General features: G+C 50.7%; 2 protein-coding genes across 2 annotated transcripts; one reads left to right on the forward strand and one right to left on the reverse strand.

Moving 5' to 3' along the window:
- Positions 1–501: 501 nt before the first annotated feature.
- Positions 502–3,807, forward strand: Hdc (histidine decarboxylase). Its single transcript, XM_029110649.1, has 10 exons — positions 502–921; positions 1,038–1,210; positions 1,380–1,613; positions 1,757–1,934; positions 2,038–2,214; positions 2,344–2,506; positions 2,605–2,695; positions 2,804–2,997; positions 3,122–3,410; positions 3,542–3,807. Exons 1-10 carry the CDS (start codon positions 894–896, stop codon positions 3,725–3,727), a joined length of 1,713 nt encoding a protein of 570 aa, XP_028966482.1. The 5' UTR covers positions 502–893; the 3' UTR covers positions 3,728–3,807.
- A 981-nt stretch (positions 3,808–4,788) lies between these two features.
- LOC100899406 (uncharacterized) lies at positions 4,789–11,886 on the reverse strand. Its single transcript, XM_003740399.1, has 7 exons — positions 11,753–11,886; positions 11,617–11,622; positions 6,407–6,449; positions 6,116–6,266; positions 5,551–5,796; positions 5,279–5,425; positions 4,789–5,079 (listed from the first exon to the last, which is right to left on the reverse strand). The coding sequence occupies exons 4-7, from the start codon at positions 6,223–6,225 to the stop codon at positions 4,866–4,868; spliced, it is 717 nt and encodes a 238-aa protein (XP_003740447.1). The 5' UTR covers positions 6,226–6,266; positions 6,407–6,449; positions 11,617–11,622; positions 11,753–11,886; the 3' UTR covers positions 4,789–4,865.
- Between the last annotated feature and the right edge of the window lie 6,623 nt (positions 11,887–18,509).

Genomic DNA, 18,509 nt, shown 5'->3' on the forward strand with positions numbered 1-18,509 from the left:
GAGTTCTGTTACTCCCATGTCGGAAGGGGCTTTGGGGCAGTTCAATTTTCGACAGGATGGACAACTGCGAACATCTCTCTCCCGGCTGAAGGTTCTCAGGAAGGCACTGACGGACATGCTCTTTCTCCTCAATTTGAAATGTCGGAACCTCTCAAATGATCGACCGATAAAAATCGGGGATTCCATCTGCTGGAGAGAGTCTACCGATAAAAATACGTGCGGCCCTTGACGAAATGATCGGTCATGCACTGCCCGTGACTAGTAAATTTCACACCTCGATGATGAAAAGGAGCTAAGTGTGTTCTGACGTCAACATACCTCGTAAAGAAAATTCAACAGCTCCGGGCTCTAATCGACACTGGAAGGGCACAGTCTGCGCGTGAGTTTTATGTAGTTTCCACGAATTACAGTCCAGAACTTTTTAGCTCTGTGTTATGTCTCATAGTTAAACGGGTTTCCTCGGGATAGCCAGCGAGCGGTTCCAGAGAGCAGTGAGCACTGTGGAGCCTGTGCTTTGCGGATCTACAGACTTCGCTCGGAGGTTTCGACCACCGAGCTAGTATCGGTGTGCTCTTCTAAATATAACTCCGTCGGAACCTTCTACGGATAGACGGGAAAGATCAAGGCGTAAATTCACGATCCGGTGGTAAGGTGATCCACTCCCAAGGGTGGCTCGTCAGTCCATTCACATTCCGACAGTCGAGACATCTGCACTCTGTGCAGCTGGCCATACGATCAACGACCGAGTGCTCCGTCGCCGGCGCAGGCACCTACAGCGGCGTGAGCACAACGAGGGATCTCCGCGCTTCGTGCAAGCGAACCCAGAAGAAACCGAAGAGCGTGGAGAACTTCGGCGATAGTTTCAGTCGTCGGCTGACCGCGATCGGTGTAAGATGGATCTCAACGAATACCGCAAAAGAGGTAAGTCCCTCCTATTCATAGGCGGAGACCGGCTACGAGAAAGCGCTGCCCATTCAATTTGTGGAGAAAATTTTGAAGAATCGCCTCACTTAGCTCGGAAAAAATCGAATTCACAGCGAAAGAGATGGTCGACATTATTGCGGATTACCTCGAAACCGTCGGCGAACGTCGAGTTTTCCCCGATGTGAAGCCAGGCTACATGTTGGATCTCGTGCCTGAGGACGCACCAACTTCAGCCGATGAGTGGGACAGCGTCATCCACGACATTTATAATGTCATCATTCCCGGGGTGAGCCGGCTATCCTATCAGGATCATTGCCTCCTCAGAAACGATGCTATTCTCCGCATCAATGTTGCGGCCGTTTCCAGGATGGACAACTTTCCAAAACAAATTTTAGACAGTCTGACACGAAGCTGTCCTCCTCATTCTGCCTTTGTCTTCCTCTCGGCCCGTGCAGCTCACCCATTGGCAGAGTCCCCACATGCACGCCTACTTCCCAGCGTTGAACTGTCCGGCGTCATTATTGGGAGATATGCTAGCGGATGGCCTAAATTGTCTCGGATTCACCTGGGCCTCCTCTCCAGCGGTGACCGAACTCGAGGTCATCGTGATGGATTGGCTGGCGAAGATGCTCGGACTCCCCAAATGTTTCCTCCATTCAAATGAAACCGGAGGCGGTGGAGTCATACAGGTATGCATGTCAAACGACTGGAGGAGTCGCCGTCGAACTCCTTTCTCTTACATTAGTACTCGCGGAATGCCCCCGTGAATTTTCGGAAGTGATGGAATATCACTATCGGCCCTCTACTTTTGATTCTCCGACAACGTTCCCAGACTACAGCCAGCGAGGCAACTTTATGCTCACTGTTGGCCGCCCGGAGTGAAATGCTCCGGAAGGAACGTTCGCGAAGCAAACTTGCCACAGAGGATTGGCAAATCATGGGCAAATTAGTCGCCTACTGCTCAGACCAAGCGCATTCGTCTGTCGAGAAAGCGGGTCTCATAGGTCAGAGTCATCGCATGCACAAACGGAATTAGATGCCCCGAATCGATCCATCCTTGTTTCCTAACAATTCCATCGCTCCCGAACTTATGTGTCTAGTTTTTGTCGACAGGCCTCGTGAAGATAAGCTACGTCGAATGCGATGACGAATACTCAATGAGAGGTTCAGTGCTCCAAGAGATGATCGAGCGTGACAGGCAAGCGGGTCTGATACCGTTCTTCGTTTGTGCTACCTTGGGAACGACGGGATCTTGCTCATTCGACGACCTCGAAGTTATAGGGCACATCTGTGAGTTACTCCCCGGCCACAATAAATGAGACACCTCTCCCCAAGGCACGTCCCGGGCAAACTACAGAGTTGGACGCCTCGACCGATTTTTGAGTCGACAGTTTACCGTAAGTCGAGAGCAATTTCAAGGTCGCGAGAATGATCTGTGGCTTCATGTGGACGCCGCTTACGCCGGAACTGCATTTATCTGTCCCGAGTACCGCGAATGGCTGAGAGGGGTGGAATTCGCGAATACGTTCGCCTTCAATCCGTCAAAATGGATGATGGTTCATTTCGACTGTTGTGCGATGTGGTGAGCTTTCTTCCCTATTACACGTAAAACGTTAAGACGCTTTTTTCAAATTGAAGTACCGATGACTCCATCCTAACATTGATTCTTCACTCGGGAAGGGTCCAAGATTCGAGAGCTCTCCATCGGACATTCAACGTCGATCCTTTGTATCTCCAGCACGAAAATACCGGTCTCGCGGTCGACTACATGGTGAGAATCAATTCCTAGGGGCTCGAGCTGTTCCGGTGAATGGGGACCAATGTCGGGAAATAATCGTCATCGTGCATTGCTTTCTGAAATTTCGCAATTCTTCAAAAGCATTGGCAAATCCCCCTCTCGCGAAGATTCCGTAGCCTGAAGCTGTGGTTCGTCATCCGTCTTCACGGCGTCTCTGGCCTCCAGACTCACGTTCGGCGTGGTGTTCACCTCGCGAAGTATTTCGAGGATCTCGTCTCCGTCGATCAGAGATTTGAGATCCCTGCGAAGCGTCACCTCGGCATGGTCGTTTTCAGGTACTTCCATCAGACACCATCTATCTCCGAACCGTGAGGAGGCATCCTCTGAGAAGTCTCTCCAGAGGTCGAATAATATCAGGCGTATGAATCGATCATTGAAGGGGAGCATTATTGTTTGCAGACTCCGTGGAGCGAACATATTGACAGAGATGCTCCTGAAGAAGCTGAATTCCTCGGGGCGTATCCATTGCGTTCCGGCATCGCTTCGGGGCATCTATGTTATTCGTTTCACCGTCACGTCGGCGAGAACTTCCGAGGAGGATATACACAATGACTGGAAACTTATAAAAGCCACAGCAGATACGGTCCTTGCCGGCTCAAGGCCGCGGATCAAACTCGCGGATATCAAGGAACAAGCTCCCGAGTTCGGCTCGTCCTTGCTGCTAGTCAACACTCCAATGACTCCAAAGGTGAGCGGCATGTTCTAGTCGGGGCTTGGGGAAAGTCGGGAATCCTTCCCTCAGACTCCTCTATCTCCGGCTTGGCGGTATTACGTGTGCGCGGAAGGAGACCATTCTGAATATTCTCTTCTCCCTTCAAGGTGATCGACGGAAGTTTCGCGGCACTCTTCGAGCAACTCAGTCCGGGGGTGCAGAACGCCGTGCAGAAATGGTTCGGTAATGCCAAAAAGCAAACTGCTGCTATGGACCGATTGGAGGTTTCTAGATCTCCTAGATCTCCGAGATCGACGAAAGCTATCCTCGAAGAACGTGATGAGAGGAATTGATCCCCAGCCGTCCGAATCGCCTCTCATAATCCACAATCTGATGCGTTCACCGAATCTCTCCGGAGCCCATGCTCTGAATTCTTCTGTACGCTCGCGTTCAAAGAGACGACGGAGTTCAGCAGCATCATGATGAACGATTGTCATTTAACTGTAGTATTTGGAAGTCAGTCTATCTCGAAGACAGCGTCGACTCCCATCCAAGAAAATGATATCTCCTCCATTCATCATCATCATCATCATCAATGATTACAGTTGAAGCACCGAATGGGGCGCGCCGGGAGCTTCCAGATCATGAGTAGTCATCGTCATATCGCATCATCGGTGCAGCGCTCACCTTTGACGTCTACAGATCTGGAATTCAGTCTCACCTCATAGACACTCGCTTATAGATCAGTTCCAAATAAAAACTCGATCTGATCAGACTGTCCGTAATCAAATCGTCATATTGTATTCTTCGACTTAAAATTAACATTCGAAAAGTGATCCTCGCTGGCGTTATGTACGAATCCAGAATTTTCGAGTGTCCAATCGTTCACAGCGCGCATTTCCTCGCAAGCCGATCGTCAAGGAGAGACATCAACCTGTCTTTGATGAGAGATGGGAGGTCGATTGGGTCCGACAGGAGTCCCAAAGCTATCGGAGAGCTAGGCGTCCGCATAGAAAGTGAAATCGAAGCCCCGATACGGTCCAAGCGAAGTCCCGGCTGGCGATCTGCACGGTGACAGAGCAGTGAGAGTTCCTGCTGATCCTCCAGGAAAGATTGATCATTCAACATTTTCCTGATCACAATACGGCAAAACCGATTTTTTCTTCGGGCGAGCGAATTGTTCTCGTAGTGATGTTGCAATCGAAAGGAGCTGATTGCCAGTGAAAGCAGGGTCTATCATACAGTCGGAATCCAATCCAAAGCAGCTCAGTCATTACCCGCTCTTCGCGCCGGAGCTTGAGCTTGCTCCCGGGCACCTATTCTCTTACATGCTCTCATACAAGCCCTATCGGAACCGATCTCATTCTTAATGGAGTATACACAAGGGAGAGAGTTGAACCATTGGCCTCCCGCGACGGACACCGGGGGTTTCGAGATTGTTCCTGAGAATAGTGAAATGGATCAACCCACGGTCGTTATAACCGAGAATCTTCACTTTCGCTCTGAGTGTCGACTCGGAGCTAGATGACGCCGTGAGTGATTGCGTCCGAAACGTCTCCTTTTTGTTCTGTGGTTCTCAACGCATCGCCTCTTACGAAGGTTGTAAACAGACCCTTCTTTACAGGCTCGAGGGCAGAGACCGGTCTGAGTTTCGAAAGATCCCGTGTAGCACGCTGGGGGATCGTATTCTCCTCGACGGACAGCACTGAAACATCAAAGGTCACACGTGAGCGAAATTCGATTGAGTCTCCGGGTTCTGCACCCGCTGCGAGCGCGATCCGTACGCAGGATGTCTCCCATGACAGGGCGACACAATTTTCGTTGCAACAGATTTGGCCGAAATCATTCGCGGACGAGACCCCGAGGGAGACCGGAGCTAGTTTATGCATCGGCGGTGGACTCACTTCGTGAGCTCCCATTTATCGGCTGGATCAAGCCTGCGAGATCCCATCTTGATGCGAATGCACTCATCTTCTCCGTCAAAGCAGTCACAAGTTTGCTGGAGTTCACTCAAGACGCGTCGCGAGAATGGCGGTGGGCAGGGCTTCGAGCTGATGAAGAAATGTGTTAGATAAGTCCACCGTGAATCGTCCACTGCTGCGACGATCTTCGGAGATTGCAAGGGAACCGTGTGGCCCAGACATGGTTTCTCTACGGGACCGAGTGATTATCCTACCCTATCTCCTCGTCGTCATCGTCTTGTCCGGTCAGATCCTCGGAATTCTTTTCATCCTCTACCTCGTTGAATTCGACGTCCTCCTTGCACGCACAAGAAGTATGATTCGTGAAAATGAGTTTCACTATTTGATTCTCCGTACGGTTAGTATCCGTCGGGATGGCGTAGAAATAGAGGTCCACATGCTCCCGAGTGTTCCATGCACAAGATCGACCCCTCTCGCAGCAGCCAGCCTCCGCATCACACCTGGGGGAAAATCGACTTTATTCAGTCTCGAAAGTTCATTCTCGAGACACAGCTGAGCATGAGGCTGAGATTGGGAACCTTTAAACCGAGAGCTCCTCAACGGTGCGGTCCCGTCGGAGAGGAGCCGCGAAACCACGGGCTCTGAAAGTCTTGACACTGTGATCCGAGGGGCGACATTTCGGGTGACAGTGATTGGCATGGTAATTCATCAGAGTCCGCCAACCTCTCCCAACTGTCGGCGGAATCCGACTGAGAGCGACGTGAGCTCTTTATCGATTTACACTACTCTGCGTCGAACCTGTTCCTAGTGCATAGATACCTGTGAAGTATTGTACATCGTGGGAGGTAATTCACGCTGTCGCTGTGGTGTTCCTGCATGACGTTGACCACCACTGGGCGAGGTTCCCGACATTTGGTCCTCGACTGCATAGTACGGTAGTGACTATTGGCTTCGAAGGTCGACACAAAATCTGGGAGAAAATGAAAATACGGATCGTTCATGGACTCGCGAGACGTTGGCGATCGTAATTAATCTACCGATTTAAGCATCTATCTGATTAAGTGAATGTATATGAGTTCACCAGATATTGGGTATTTTGTGAGAGCCTACCCTTCAGGGAAATCTCCGGAGCTGCAGGACTTTTCGGCTGCCTCTGCTAGAAGGAAGAAAATATGTTAGATGGCTGACCTCTCTCGTCGAAACTTCGGATCACAAGGGACCTCCTTCAACCGCAGACAATAGCGAGCCTTGTGGAGAACCAAAGCGTCGATTCAGCTGGAGAGCCTCATTTCCCGAGCATTCCTCCTTGTACATGATATCTATTGTTGGCGATTTCGGTATTCTAATTGCATCAAATCACGAGACATCGATGATATGGCTCTGCCGTTCTTCTCAAGGCGAGGGACTTCAGCCCTGCGAGCGCAGGGCTGGGTATCGGAGCCCCGTAGAATCAACAGCTGCTGCAGTGATCGGATGAATTCTCTGTTCATCCAGACCCCTTTGCCTCGGGGAGATCAGGCTGAGGGTACGAGAACGAATCCGATGGGGCTGCTCCCCTCGGATGGCATTAGTAACTCGATAATGATGCCCCTGGCGGAACGTCCGAACACGTTGCTACATACTCATCTGCCTTGGCTCGACGGGCATCAAGTCAAATACCCCAATCAAAATCAGGTTCGTCAATGTCATTTTCGTCTCGAAAGAGAGACCCGTCGACTAGCGGGGGCTCCCATCTCGAGGGACTACTCTGTGAAACAACAGTAGAACTCCCGCTAACAGTTATAATGTATCATATTCAGAGCTCGCCTATCGGGATGAAGGCACCTTAGTCGATGAAGGAAAATGAGAACCCGCATTTGTTGATGAATCGATTGATCAACAATCGCTGTAGGACTGGAGAAAACCTAACACCAACAAATGATGCTGCTCTCGAATATATTTTAGCGAGAGGGTCGAATATTCTGGGCCGAGGCCCGATCGATCCGTCACTATAGGAATAGACTGCGAGAAGTCAGCCAAGGGCCGTGTTCGGATGGAGCTCCGTGTTTTCCAACTGCGTTTGTGTGGTGAAGTTCCCGACACTTATGCTTACGACTTGAGGAATCTCGATGTATAAACAGAAAGTTGGCTAGTGAGTTTTTATATAAATAAGGAAGGCGACCCAGCGAACAACAATGGCTCCTCCGTGCTTTTTAGAGAAGACCTAACACTTCCTAAAGACAGAATGTCTTTCTTCGTTTCTCCTGCCCTATCTTTCGCTCGCTCTTCTTTACGCATTTTTCACAATGCGGCCGTTCGATTCGTGGGCGTACTTTTGACGCGAACACGATTTATTATCAAGCTCTTAATAAAGATGACTGTCTTGTCGGTTCGTAGATTTTCTTTCCTTCCTCGCGAACGCTCCCTCTGTCCATGTTTGTTCTTCTACTCCTACTGGCTGAGATACCGTACGTCGAAGCTTGAGAAACAAACTGATGACATCTAACTGAATTAGGACCCGACGTAAAGTAGCCATCTATCTCTTGGAATGGTTCCCGCGGAAAACAATCTGCGCGGAACCACATTCATGTCAAGGACATGGAGCGACCGGAGCACATTCAGAGAACGCTTTCTCCCGGAAATGTAATCGGGCCATTCAATTCTTTAGAACTAAATTCCTGCGGTCCTTCTTCTCTCGCCGCATTCATGTGCGTTCTTCCTTTTCACGACAGATCGGTGAATCTTCAAGAGATAGTTTATCTCTCGGGATAATTCTATCCGAGCGGAGATTCCTCCTTTGAATCTACGAGGCGTGACTCTCCTAAATGAGTCAATGAGACTCCTGCTGTCGAGCGGGATGAGATTGTTCGAGTTAGCTAGGGACCTTCCGCCAAGGAGTTTGAGTTTCGATAATGTCATTCCTCAAGGCTCTTCGGCTTGGATACGGGTGTTTTCGATCAATCACGACATGGATTCATCTGAGATTGATATCTGTGAAGAATGTCTGACGACTGTCAGGGACTCGCGCCCCTTGTTCTGTCATCGCGGGTTTGATAGCACACCCCCATTCTCTGGCCCGTGGCAGACGCTTCGAGTGAACAGCGCAGTTGCTGTTCTCTGCTCTACAGGTACTGCTATGCATAAGGCGAAGATTTCTCGTCTTGAAATCAGCAGCGGACCGTCGGATATCCACATGGGGATCGAGATCGGAAACGAGTATACGGGAATGTGAGCGAGTGAAACAAATCATAACTGGTTGACTCGAATCCTACCGCGGCGGACAAAGAGCTGAGCTGAGATGGACGATTCTATGACCAAATCAATGAACATAACTATGAAGTGGAAACTTCTCGTGATCCATCCCGTGAAACCGCTTGCGGGTGACCCCTTCCCTCTCCCGATTATCAGGTGATGGTCGAAGCCTCGGGTTTAAGAAGGAGAAACCAATGAAGTCTGAGCACTTGAACGACCTGAGTAACAGCAACCGCTCGGGCCCCCGCACACCCTGTTTCCCATAAGCTCCATTTAGGAAAGCGACTTCAGTAGACTCCGATGTCCTTGAATTGTTAAAGGCTTCGACTTGAGCGAGACTTCGGGATACGAGCGAAAGGCGCCGGATCTCTTCTGATCAATCGGGAACGGCGGCCACAAGAATCGAAGAACTGCTTATCGCAGATCGATTCTTAAGAAACTCCGGAGAGGGGTGCGAGGATGCGGCCACTCGTACATGTATATTTTCCGGGGCTCCCGTATCGACTCTATTGTGGTGGATACGGGTCTGACATGAGAGCTCAAGACGAATGATTCTCTTTGGCTGCGCATCTCCTCGAATTCGAACGCCTATTTTCGCATCTGAAATCATTAGCTGTTCTCCTGAGAGCCGCCGCTGAATGAAGAGCGATTCCATAATAGTCGGAATCGGAGATACCCCATCCCTTAGGAATTCGATAACGTCTGCAGAACAGCGTGAACGTGCGCCTCTCTGCTGTAAAGTCGGTAGGCCGTCACGACTCGATCACATGATTCCGGAATAAAATAGAAGGGAATCAGCGCTAAATGAAGTAACCAGCTTTGCGGGTTCACTCCGTAACCCTTCAGTATCCAAAGTAAACTTCGATTAAAAAGCGTTGTCGAAGCCTCCGCCGTCTGCCGTGAACTTCGAAACGAGATGCACCCCCGCACCGGGGACTCCGCCGTGATTTGACTGTTGGATGCGGAGCTCAGAGCATAACAATCGTTTTTCCCCAAAAGCTATAAATTCAACAAAGATCCTCCCATTCGGATCAGGCGAGCGGGAAGCCTGAAACGACGGAACGCTGATCTGAGAGTCAAGGAGGAGGTGTCGATGAGATAGAAAGTTTATTGCATCGCTTGTTCAAACGTGACAGCGAGTATAGCTGTACGATTCCTCGGGTCAGCGAGGGACTGCCGACAAAACGCGGATGCTCCGGCATTTTCTCGATTGTGCTCCCGAGGGAAGCCAGTAAGATACTGGCGAACATCACCACGACACTAGCAATTACTGAGACGTTCGGAGTCATCGATCCTATTAGTGTATGTGGTATCCTATCTCAGGATTGGCGTGACAAGAAAAGCATCCGGGAAAGGGCGCGGATGACAGTGACTAATTCCAGGTTTGACCAGAGGTCCGAGCTGCGTCGGTAAGCTCTCGTAGGTTCAGCGGGCTTCGATGTGCGGACTTCGGAATCTCGTTAAGAGCTGTGTCATAGTCTTCGGATCCGGACAGACATCTGTCGTCCTCGAAGATAGCCCTGCCGTGAGAAGTAGAATCGAAATCTCGAGACAAGCGACTCGCTCTGGGACCCCTGGAACCGACTCGAATTCTCTTCCCGCGAGTGCATCCCGCCAAGCTATCACGAGCACGGATCTGTCCTTGTAGGTTATTGATGGCAAAAGACTTCGTGCAGTCTGACATCCTTCGTCGTCCACCGAGCACAGACCTTCAAAGGGTCCACCGCTCGAAATGCCGTCCAGCGAACATGATTGATGGAGAGCATAAGCTTGATGGCACTCATTTCGATTTTATTTCCAGCATTGTATTCGTGATCAGAGTTTTTTTCCGCAGCTCAGAACAACGACTAACGAGTCAAGCATGCAGGAATCTCTAAGGAGATTGCCTCTCCCAACTCTACAACCGAATAGATCCACAAGCATTTCGGGCCGAGACTTCGCAAGGCGGCTCCCGCTATCTGCCAGATTCTAACTTTTCTTCATCGAGAAGCTCTTGCTGACTGCCTTCCGTCGATGAAGGTCACTCCGTCCAGAAAATGTTGCAGCTGCTCTTTTCGAAGACAGTTCTGAGGGCCAACAACATATTCGCACATTCCTCAGGGAGAGCAAGACACACCAGCGCGGGCGTTCAGAATTATTGGATGTTCGAAGCATGATCGAGCTACGAGAGGGCGCAATAGATGAACTCCGGGCCGACTCGGAAGCTCTCTTCCCCAACGAGTCGCTCAATCTTCAAGTCGGTCACGTGAGGTCGGAATCTCCCGAGTCGGGTGCATTCGTTCGTCTCTACGAGTCATAAGCCAGGATCATAAACACGTAACTCTGCCATCGAGACCATCCTATTGAACTGGCTGTATTAAGCGGCAACAAACACTCTCAGCTTCCCTGGTAGGTCAGTTCAGTCGGTTGGCCGATACACGATCGGTAGTCGTTACACTCTATCGTGGAAACGTTGGCTCGACACCGAGTTCTCTGGAGAGGTTCCCCGGTGTCACTCCCTGACTAGATTTTCAGCCGACGGAGAGCAGTGATCGCTGTCGCTCCGAAAGTCCCACTGTCATAGGCATGTGGAGCGCTATCCGACTATTGGGGGCTTCTCCCGTCGAATTCTTTTCCTCCGAAGGGCGGTCTGAGTGGGGCTTCGATCAGCCGGCATGGACTCAGGATACATGGATAGTCGACCGCGTTGATGGATGAACACTCAATGATGAAAACTCACCGTGGCTATTCTTCTCCAAATAGCCACGGTGTCTTCTATCGCATTATCGAGCTGCATATGCCCGCGGATGAGATGATGACGTTTTTCATAGTTCGGACATACATCAGTCATCGATGGATCACTCCATCGGTCGAATGAATAAATGGAGGCCGATGAATTGATGAACGCTTGATGCATGAACTCTATGACTACTTTCCGAAGTCATTTTCGGAGGAGAGTCTATCAAGAGCAACATTGCCGCCCGCAGATGGTGTCATCTCACGGAATGATTAAGAGATCATGTATATCTAGTATTACTGATGACCGCTCAGTAGGCGAATCAGAATGAAGCTTTTCGCCAGACATGTACCGGTCCATAGAATTTACTCACCCGTTTCTGCCCCGAGTCCGGTTGGTGGAGAAAATGACCAGAAGTCGGAACGTAAATCCACAGCGCAAGGAAGACAATCAATAACGTACGTCGAGACATTTTTAGAAAACTTCACTCAACGGATTCACAGAACCACCTTCTCAGAGCGCTGATGATGCGCGCACCTCTCCTCGTTTCGGTGTCTACATTTCGACTGCAAACTTGAGCTCGCTGAATCAAGCGGAAATTCGAGTTTGTTCACGTGAGATCTTCCGCCGGCATGTGCGCGCGAGCTGATCCTCAAGGCGCAATGGAGCAATAATTGTGATGCCGCCCGATACTGCGAGTCGGTCGAGCAGTCTGCTGGCGGGACAAGCAAGTAAGCAAGAAAGCAACAGAGCTTCCTTTCCGCCGGCGGGAAAGGGCGTCGGCGGGCGGAGGAAGACACCGTTAGAAAAATCCAAGCGTATCGAAAAAGTTCTCGGACATGAGCTCGTCGGCGCGTCTTTGCCGCTCCGTTCGAGACATGTTTTCGGGCTTTTCCATGACCCCGAAATCCATGACGGATTAGTCAAGGTTTACGTGGAAGACTTCTCCTCATTACGAGGCGACGTGCGTGGAGTAGAGGGTGACTGAATGAACGAATGTGCAAGAGTGGCCGTCAGTAAAAAGTCATTCAGCAACTTTTTCAAATTCAAATCGGGAAAGGTCCGGAGATGAAGCGAGACTACATATATTCTCTGGATCACAATCCTCGGCACTATGGCGAAGCAACCCGGGATGAAGCTCGGAGAGGGAACCCAATGCTTTGAGATGGCAAGTCATCTTCATGACAGGGAATTTGTCCGGCCATTCATGCAGATGCGTTCCTGAACTTGAGGAGCCTCGCTCATGAACAAGAGAAAATCCCGTGCCACGGCGGGACGTCCCTCTGCCGGGCACTCTATCGGTTGGGATGCCCCACTCCATCAGATTTATCCGGGAAATCCGTCGGATATTCTCTAGAGGGAGGCACCGAACATTCGAACGGCTCCTCAGGTACTGGGTCAGCATGTTGACAGTAACGTCCCAAGTAAAAGAAAGTGAGCTGAGGCGTATAATAATCGATGAGATAAAAAGGGACATCTCCAACATTTTCGCTCGAGCTGTCATCATAATCTTTTTCGGGTCGGGTCACTTCAGACACCAAAAAAACACAGAAATGATAAAAGGAGTCTCCCTCTTACGCTGAGGGAACCTCCGGCAAATGTCGCTGGAGCCGATTGATCCTCGCCAGCACTGCGATCCCTCTGATACCGACTTGTCTGTCACAAACTCGGATCAACGCGGTTCTCTGTCCGCCGATGAGGGTGTTCGATGAAATCGGACACTGTTTTAATAGGAATCCACGCCGGCGAATCGAGTTTTCTCCTCACGCAATATCTGCCGGCGTTTGGCGTTGATCACACCCTTTTCGTTGTGGATCATTTCACAACCGGGAATTTCAATCATGCGTCGTCCGTGGGTAGTTCGACCAGCCGGGCTCCTCCTATGGGTCTGCCGTTTGTCGTCTCTGAACCCTAAAAACGCTTCACACTGGTAGGTTCGGGAACACTTTCCGGGAGACCGACCCGCCGGCATCAATTCAGTGGCGCGAGGTGACAGGATGCAAGATATTGAGTTCTGTGCTCAGCGACAGGGAAGTGACCCAAGTCCAGAATAGATACAGGGTGAGGAGGACCTAAAAGAAGAGTTCCTGTAGATTCGTCTCATTTAGTCTCCTGTACATTCATGCATGAATCTGGGAGGCGGATTCCCCCGATGGCTGCAAGTCACTGAGCGACTCGATGCCGATATCTCGGATCACCAGGGGTCACAAGTCTGTATTGAGCCCTATGAAGAATTTAACTGAACTTCAGAGGAGCCACGGTGATGGATGGAGCCGAAGGATAAAGAATTTCGTTCCCGATGTCATGCAGAGTTGATGCACGATCTCGATTCTTACAGCGTGTGCAGATCTCAGAGCAGTGAGCATTACCCTCCTAGAAGCGAATAGCCGGGTTAAAGAGCCCGTCTGCCGCCAGAAGAGAGCCGACCCCGAAAGTTGAGAACATCGACCCATTTCATCTCATTTCTCTACGTTTCTTAACACTCGGTTCGCCGTCGCAGGCTGTTTTTACCAGATCACAACGGAGAGCACATCGATCTAGTCGCTATATTTATTGTAAACTCTTGCTTGCCTTCCCGACGGATATGCGGGAGATTCGAGAAAAGGCGAGGAAAACGATTGCCCTCGTCGAATAGTCGATTGGATTCCTGGAAAAGCTATGATTGCGCTTGAAAATACGGCGAATATCTCGAGCAATGACAATCTCTGAATGTAAGACGGAATGCTGCCTTTTTAACCACCAGGGAAACGCCAAAATCACGCAATCACGATTACGGTTCCTCCGGTCGACGCGATTTATCGGATTTCGAAAAACCACCACCAAACAAAGGCAGAAACGAAAACGGATTAAAATCTGGACCATTAAGGGAAAAATGCCCTGTAGACACGTGAGCGGAACTCCATTCATCTCGAGACGATGGAAGCAGCCAACAAAAGCTATTTTCTCCGTTCTCGCTTGGACTTATTTTCCGTTTTACTTGAAGTCGAGCGACGAGTTCTGGTCAGTGCGACTTCGAAAAGCACCGTAATGATTAAGTGGAGTTCCGCGTGAGTGTGTCGCTCCCCGAGAAATAAATGAGTGACTCGGTGGCGAAACCGATTTACTTCCGAGCTGCCACCCGAAACTCCGTGGCGTCAAAACTTCGGAGCTCTGCCATACGAAAGAGTCTCGCGCCAATCACATCTGGCCTCGGAACGCTATAGCTCACCTCCCACGCTTGAAAGCTGCGTGCTGTACATACCATATTAATTACTCAAAGGAAGGGACAGCCGTCTCTGTATCTCGATTCTTCGATAACCTATGACTCTCTTCTCGACACCGCTGTTGCTTGCTCCCGCGATCAGGAATCGTAGCTTGGAACGTCGAGGGCGCGACGGCGACGCGCCGAATCGAGCGGGCTCCATCGAGTCTCGACTCCCGACTGGGAGACCGCAAAAAGTTGGAAGACATTCTTATACAGATTGGAGAGTAGAGAGATTCGGGGGAAACACGTCGGACCGACGGATTTATACAGCCGGCCTCAGGGAAATGGAGAGAAACTCCCCGCGGAAGATGCGCTTCATGCCTTATCGCACAATCTGAACACGCTCCAAAGATATTCTGATCCCTCACGAATGTCATTTCACTTGCTCTCTTTTTTCGTGCTCTATTCTCTGTTCCGATGCGTGGGGAAGACTCCGATTCGAAGTTCTACCATCGCTTCGCAGAGAGTCTCCGTCGGTTGCATCGTCGAGCGAGGAGAAGGGCGCCTCGACACGTTGACGAGTGTTCAGCGAAATTTTCAGACAACTGCGGAACGGGAGCATCCTGTAACAGGTACCTATCGCCCTTCTGTAGCTGCACAAAATCCACCCTCTTGGAAAGGCCCTTCCGCGAGATGAATGAGCCCGGGAATTCGGGCTCATACATGCGCGGAGAGCGAGGCAGACCACCCAGAAGTCGGCGTTCAGATACGAAGTCTATAAAGATCGACTCATTGCGTACCGGACCGCTGGCTCTCTCCAACGACGGAACACGTCTCTGTTGCTCGCGGCGCGGGCAAATCCATCCGAACACCCTGGGCGGATCACGATCGATCTCCTTGGGTGGCCACCCCGAGCACCCCGTGAAAATTCCGGTGATATTTTATTCCCCAGACTTTTTCAATTGTTTTCATTTTCGATCGTCACACTGTTGAGACAATCGAACAATTCGAATCCACGCGATCGACCGGATAATGGACACGGACGGGAGGCTGGGGAGAGGGGGCGCCGAGGCATTTTCCTATATGAGTCGCAGATTCGCGTCTACGTTCCAAGTCCCAATCTTTTCTCGATGGAGAGGCTGCTGGTTCGATTCCGGGAGAATCACGCTCAGTTCCAGGCACGACGCCGACTTTTCAACGGAAGGGCCCTGACGAGATTTAGGACGAGGAGCCATAGACACTCCGATATCCTTGTTCGTTCCAGAAGAATAATCATTCGATGGCGGTCTGTGAGCGGACGTCAGTGAGTATGTTTCCTCCCTCCCGAACCGAAATAAGATCCCCAGTGAAGAAGAAGGCCCTTCACATGGAATATGAGGGAACAGAAGAAGTCAGACCGCTGCCAGCAGACAAAAGTTTCTCGCTGCGTCATGGTGTGAAAACGGCTGCTTCCTCAGTCTCGCATGTCTTGTGAGCGCGATCTGTAAGTGAGCCATGGCCGAATGAGTTGTAAGTTCACTCACTGACTCGCTCACTGCAGCGACACCGAGAGGCCGACAGGAGCACAACTCTTGGACCGAGAACGCCAGAAGATGTCGTACCAGCGCCAGCGGCGGCCTGCTATTGTGCTCCGCTTTTACCTCTCTCTCTTCATCTGCTCATCTCAGCAAGTGTCTGGCTCAATGTTTGCCGAAGGGCGAAAGACGAGACCACCGCAAGGCATTGTGACGATTTTACGGTGTCGAATTTTGGTCGCTTGTGACAGCCGTCACGGCAGCAGCAATGCTCGTCGCCGGTTTCGTTTCCACATACTAGGTGACTGGGCGAATCGACTGAGCCTGTGTGTCTCCCTATTCGCCGCCGCCGCCGCGCGCCGTAGGGAGAGCGACAGTAACCGTTCGAGCTTTCGTTCGACTGGCCGTTCGTCCGCCCATCCATTCATTCGGTCCGCCAAGCAGCGGGCAGACAAGGAGCAAGTTAGAAAAGATGGTCAGGCGGGCCTGCTGCGATAATGAGAGGGGCCCGATAGAGATCTTCGGGAGAAATTGTCGGTAATTTGCCACGCGGAAACCGAGCATGTGACCGGCGGCAGCGGAAAACCATCCGACTTCACTCATTCATTCACTTGCTCTCTGATGGGCGAGCTGCCTTTTAGTCACACGTTCAGCCGTTTCGCCTTCTCATTCGCGTAAAACAATGTCAATGAACTTCGCGGTGTTCTCTTCCTCAGCCCCATGCGGGCGATACTCGATTCGATGAGACTCTGAGCGTCATTCGACACCAAATGTTCTGTGATAGTTATCAAACTTGTATAATGATTGGTAATCTCACACCGACAGCGCAACACAGCAAAATCTCCTCAGCGTCAGCCTTAAGGAACCAGCGCTGTTCGTTCAGAAGAATGCCTGTCAACATTTTTCCGGTGAGCCAGCCAGACCAGAGGAACGAAAAAAAAATTGCGATACTGTCCCCGCATTAGATCGGTGTCCCTTCTTATTTACTAATTCACCTGCAGAACTGATTCGTTCTCAAAATATTTTATCATGGACATTTTCATCGGATTATGTGTCATCAATTCCGATTCCGGTACTTTTTCGCCATACGATTCTCCTGTGATCGAATCCATGGAGACGACGGCTGCTATCGCGAGAGACAGCTCGGAAGTCTTCGGTTCTGCGCCTTCTCAGAAACCATAAACTTTAACGGCAATCACTAATCGTCGCTGATCCTAGTCGTTGTCAAAGCTTAAGCATGCGGTCCGTTTCTTTCCGCGAAGCTCGACGCTATCTCAATACAATAGTGAGCAAACGTCAATAGCTCGACAGTAGTCAGCAGAGCCTGCTCCGCCGCTGATAAAGATGAGACCAAGCACTCTCTTGAGCAGCTACGGCCCTCCAGCGCCGATTTCCAGCGAGTTTTGGAATACAGTATTCTACCTCCTCTAAGTCGGAGGATCCTGTCAGTCGGCATCGGAAAGAGCATAGGCTCAGGCGCCCCTTGTTAGATATAAATCGTTAATCGTGTTGTTTGCCAACAGATCGCATGCTTATCCGTCTGACTGATTGGTTACATTTGGGTCTGAAACGTCGCGGACCACGGGCGGCTGCGGAGCATTGAAGCGCTATTCTCATAACTTCTCCCGGGGAATCCGATGCGGCGCCCTCCGGGTCCCTCCCTCGAATCTTCCGGCGGCGGTCGACCGCTTCACCGTATTACCCCTAGCCTGCCGAGACCTAGAGAATTCAGAACGAGACGACTCCGACATGCGCACATCTCGAAACTCCATGCGGCCGCTGTTTTTGATTTCTCTGCTTGCACATTCGCTCTCCAAGACGCCGTCTCTGAGAGCAATAAGCAGGAAGCCGAACTCCCCTAGCTCCGCCGAGTCGACCGGAACAAGCCAGGTTGAAGAATCATAACAGCGATGAGCACATTCGCAATCATCTATACTGAGTGGTTGACTGCCTGGACGGTATCCGAAGTTTTCACTTCCAAGTTACGTCAATTTTTGACTCTTTAAGGGAGCATCTGCTGGGCGGAGAATTCGGAAGAACTTTCCGATTTCCCCCACGAGACACATCAATATCGCTGGAACACGGTCAGCAGAAATAGGTTTGACCTCTCGAGTACGATGAAAGTTTGTCACAGATTACCAGGTCCGCATAACTGGCTCGCCTGAGTGCTTGGTTGGTTTTCGGTGTGGAAGGGCGACGTTTATCGTCGGCGACATCGCGTCGTTACGAGGCTACTTCCAAGAAAACTCGTTCAATAGTAGCGTAGAAACCGCTATCCAAGCCCATCTTCCAGACTCCCGATGATGGACTGCTCGCCGACGGGTCGGGCGTCCATGGTACACGTGCCGCGAGACTCGAGACACCACTGCTTTTCTGTCTCGATGCATACTCGAGTGCTCGCCACCATGCGATATTTCGACAGGGATTGGAGACATGTTGGTTCTCCATTATATCAGGCAATCATCGGAATCCAATCATGGAGAAAGAGAAAATGATAGTATGCCGAAGCCTCTGGTTTAGGAGCTCGCCTTCCCGACGATAATTATCACTGAAGCGATGGATTGGTGA

This window comes from Galendromus occidentalis, unplaced genomic scaffold (assembly GCF_000255335.2).
Source record: "Galendromus occidentalis unplaced genomic scaffold, Mocc_1.1 scf7180000076944, whole genome shotgun sequence".
Classification (NCBI taxonomy): domain Eukaryota; kingdom Metazoa; phylum Arthropoda; class Arachnida; order Mesostigmata; family Phytoseiidae; genus Galendromus; species Galendromus occidentalis.

Excerpts from the sequence above, each read along its gene's own strand:
- Hdc (XM_029110649.1), top strand. The coding sequence starts at position 894 with ATGGATCTCAACGAATACCGCAAAAGAG. Across the intron at positions 2,215-2,343 it reads CGAAGTTATAGGGCACATCT|GTCGCGAGAATGATCTGTGG; the intron begins GTGAGTTACTCC and ends AGCAATTTCAAG. Across the intron at positions 3,411-3,541 it reads ACACTCCAATGACTCCAAAG|GTGATCGACGGAAGTTTCGC; the intron begins GTGAGCGGCATG and ends TCTCCCTTCAAG.
- LOC100899406 (XM_003740399.1), bottom strand. The coding sequence starts at position 6,225 with ATGCAGTCGAGGACCAAATGTCGGGAACCTCGCCCAGTGGTGGTCAAC. Across the intron at positions 5,797-6,115 it reads CGATGTACAATACTTCACAG|GTGTGATGCGGAGGCTGGCT; the intron begins GTATCTATGCAC and ends ATTTTCCCCCAG. Across the intron at positions 5,080-5,278 it reads GATAAATGGGAGCTCACGAA|TGCTGTCCGTCGAGGAGAAT; the intron begins GTGAGTCCACCG and ends TTGATGTTTCAG.